Raw genomic sequence first — 2587 nt, 5'->3', positions numbered from 1 at the left:
ATAGTAGTACGTAACACCGTCGGAAAATTTAACAGTTTACTAAATTTACACAGGAATGTCTTTAGTTTCCTATTTAATTTAGCTGCCGTCGGCTTTTGGCAAGGAAATATGTATGTATGTATGTCATACGATTTTTTTGAAAACCCTTAAAACTTAATTTTCATATGCATAATCCTTTAAATATAGATTTTATTCGAATTAAATTGTAGATTTTTTTTTAATATTCAATGCATTTTTTTACCACGAAAAGCCGTTGGGCGTTGATGAAGAATTTTCTGCTTAAAATTACTTCAAATCGAAGAATCAAAAATATTATTATTGCAAATGATGAATATATGTGTGTATTAATGAGAGAACTAGTAAAATTTTTGATGTTTGATAAAATGTAGWTTTCGCAAGGAAAAATGTAGTTTTTTGGAAAAAAGTTTACATTTCAGCTAGAGTTAAAAACGAAATTTATATCAAAATACTTATTTCTTCATTCATAACTTGAAAGTACATGCATATCCAAGCAAATTGTATGAAATTTTGAGCCGTTCGGTGGTGCCCTTTCGGAGAAATTACCTCCACCGACTTTGAGAACAATTTTTAGACAAAACCGACTACGCTGAGTCGGAAATTTTTACAAATACATATGTATGCTCCTATATCCGAAACTACTTACCGGATCATCTTAAACAGCCCGGTGAATATTTTAAATATATTTTCATTCGATGTATAATGTATAAATTTTTTTTAATACAAAAGTGAATATAATACCATAATTAATATCCCAAAAAATTAAAACAAATTGAATTTTATTTCCCAATTCTTATTTGTCGTTAGATAATTCCTTTATTTTACTCCTTAAATTTATCAACTCCCTTCATTCTTTCGAAGATTTATTTTTGTGCCTTCGTTTCTCATACTTATAGGTAACAGTTATTACCCTCTCAGCGTCCTCTAAAACTCGTATACTATTCTYACTAATTAGGCGCGTGTAATTTATAACGCCTCTCTTGCCCCACAAAATGTCAAGCTRATAATGATTACAAGATTATTACGACTTGAATGCCGACATTCCGGTAGCGATTACATGTCCATGCAAAATATAATGGACCCCTCCAGTACACGATAGGCAACTGCACCCATCCATGCAATACAACAAAACACACAAACAATGAACAACAAACGCTTGAGTACAGCAATCAACAAACTTTTGTTTGTTCGCACATWTTTTTCCGCCACTTCAAATTCTATCACAATATTGAGCAATCATGTACTACAAATACAAAYGCATACATATACTATATGAAAAGATGATATGTGTTCCAGCTACCCCAAAGGATATTGGAAATGTTAGATAAAAGAAAAAATATGAAAACAATGAATGAAAGGCTGGTTAACACATAGGTGAAAGGCGCTTGCCTATTGTGGTGGAAAATATCMAAAAAAAGTAGCCCAATCCGTTACCAAGGCTTGCGCTCCTGCAGGGATGCTTAGGATATACAGGGGAGAGTATAAGAGCGGCGAAGAACATACAAGCGCAATTGGATTTAAGATAAGGAAGATCACGTGCACTTTCATATTGTTGTTTTTGTTTGAGCACATTGTTTTTGTAACCTTTTTCCACTCATTGCACATTAGCACAGCATTTGCTTTCATATTTTGCTGTTTTTGTTGCTATTGGAGTTGACTGATTGGCTGGATGGTCGGTTGTAAGCAACACCTCAGGTGTGGCTGATGCTTAGTTGCACGAGATAAGGGACTCTGGAATAAACATTTTTTGTAATAAAAATTCGCTTGTCGATTTTGCTGGCTGGCAGCACAAGCCAAAAAAGGCGTGAACAAGGCTGTTGTTGTTTTAGGTGATTACTTACAACTTGTGGCGCGATCAAATAGGGGTAGCATGCAACATTTATACTCCCTGCGCGTTTGTGGCACCTTTCTATTCACATATGTATGAGTGTGCGCCTCTGCGGTATTTTGCGGTGCCAAATAGGGTTCATTGTTGTGCCACCTCTGGATGTCCTAATTTTGACCATTGAGGTCAAGATGATATTTAACGCTTGTTTTTGCTTTGTCTTCATTTGCTTGTTGATTGCTACATTTTTTACAGCCTTTTTATAATCTGTCCTTGCACAATACAAGTCATTTATAATTCGTTACTTTTCTTTGTTCTTCTCTTTCTATTTGCAGCTTTACGAGATCAACGATGATCCGAAAAGAAAAGAATTTCTGGATGACTTATTTTCATTCATGCAAAAGAGAGGTGAGTACTGATTACACATTCCTTCGATAATAATCTAGTTTACGTTACATATAATTTACAATGTAAATTATGTTAATTAAACGCTATTGATTTGAGGGAAGAAAGAAGAATTAACGAAAAATATTTAAAACAAGTATTTATTTGAAAATGAAATTATGCACATAATAAAAATTAAAATATGAAATATATCTATAGGATATACATATGTTTACAATTTTATGCAAATGAAGTCTGCGAACCCTTCGTAACACAGTTTTCCGATCCAATGTGAGTGAATGTGTTAGAAATCAATAATATTTAAATAGGAATATTTTTTTTAAGTAAGAAATTGATTCA

The 2587-nt window shown here is 33.1% G+C and overlaps 1 protein-coding gene across 1 annotated transcript in view; it reads left to right on the top strand.

The window, feature by feature from the left end:
* Window positions 1-2587, top strand: part of LOC108971836 (protein dead ringer) — a gene marked incomplete in the record, with an annotated part of 79675 nt that overhangs the window by 49368 nt on the left and 27720 nt on the right. The window contains 1 exon segment of the mRNA XM_018938145.1: window positions 2179-2251. Within this exon segment, the coding sequence (XP_018793690.1) occupies window positions 2179-2251 (73 nt within the window).

Source organism: Bactrocera latifrons, unplaced genomic scaffold (genome assembly GCF_001853355.1).
Source record: "Bactrocera latifrons isolate USDA-ARS-PBARC rearing strain unplaced genomic scaffold, ASM185335v1 scaffold_36, whole genome shotgun sequence".
NCBI classification, from domain to species: domain Eukaryota; kingdom Metazoa; phylum Arthropoda; class Insecta; order Diptera; family Tephritidae; genus Bactrocera; species Bactrocera latifrons.
This window is presented reverse-complemented; position numbering and strand designations above follow the sequence as displayed.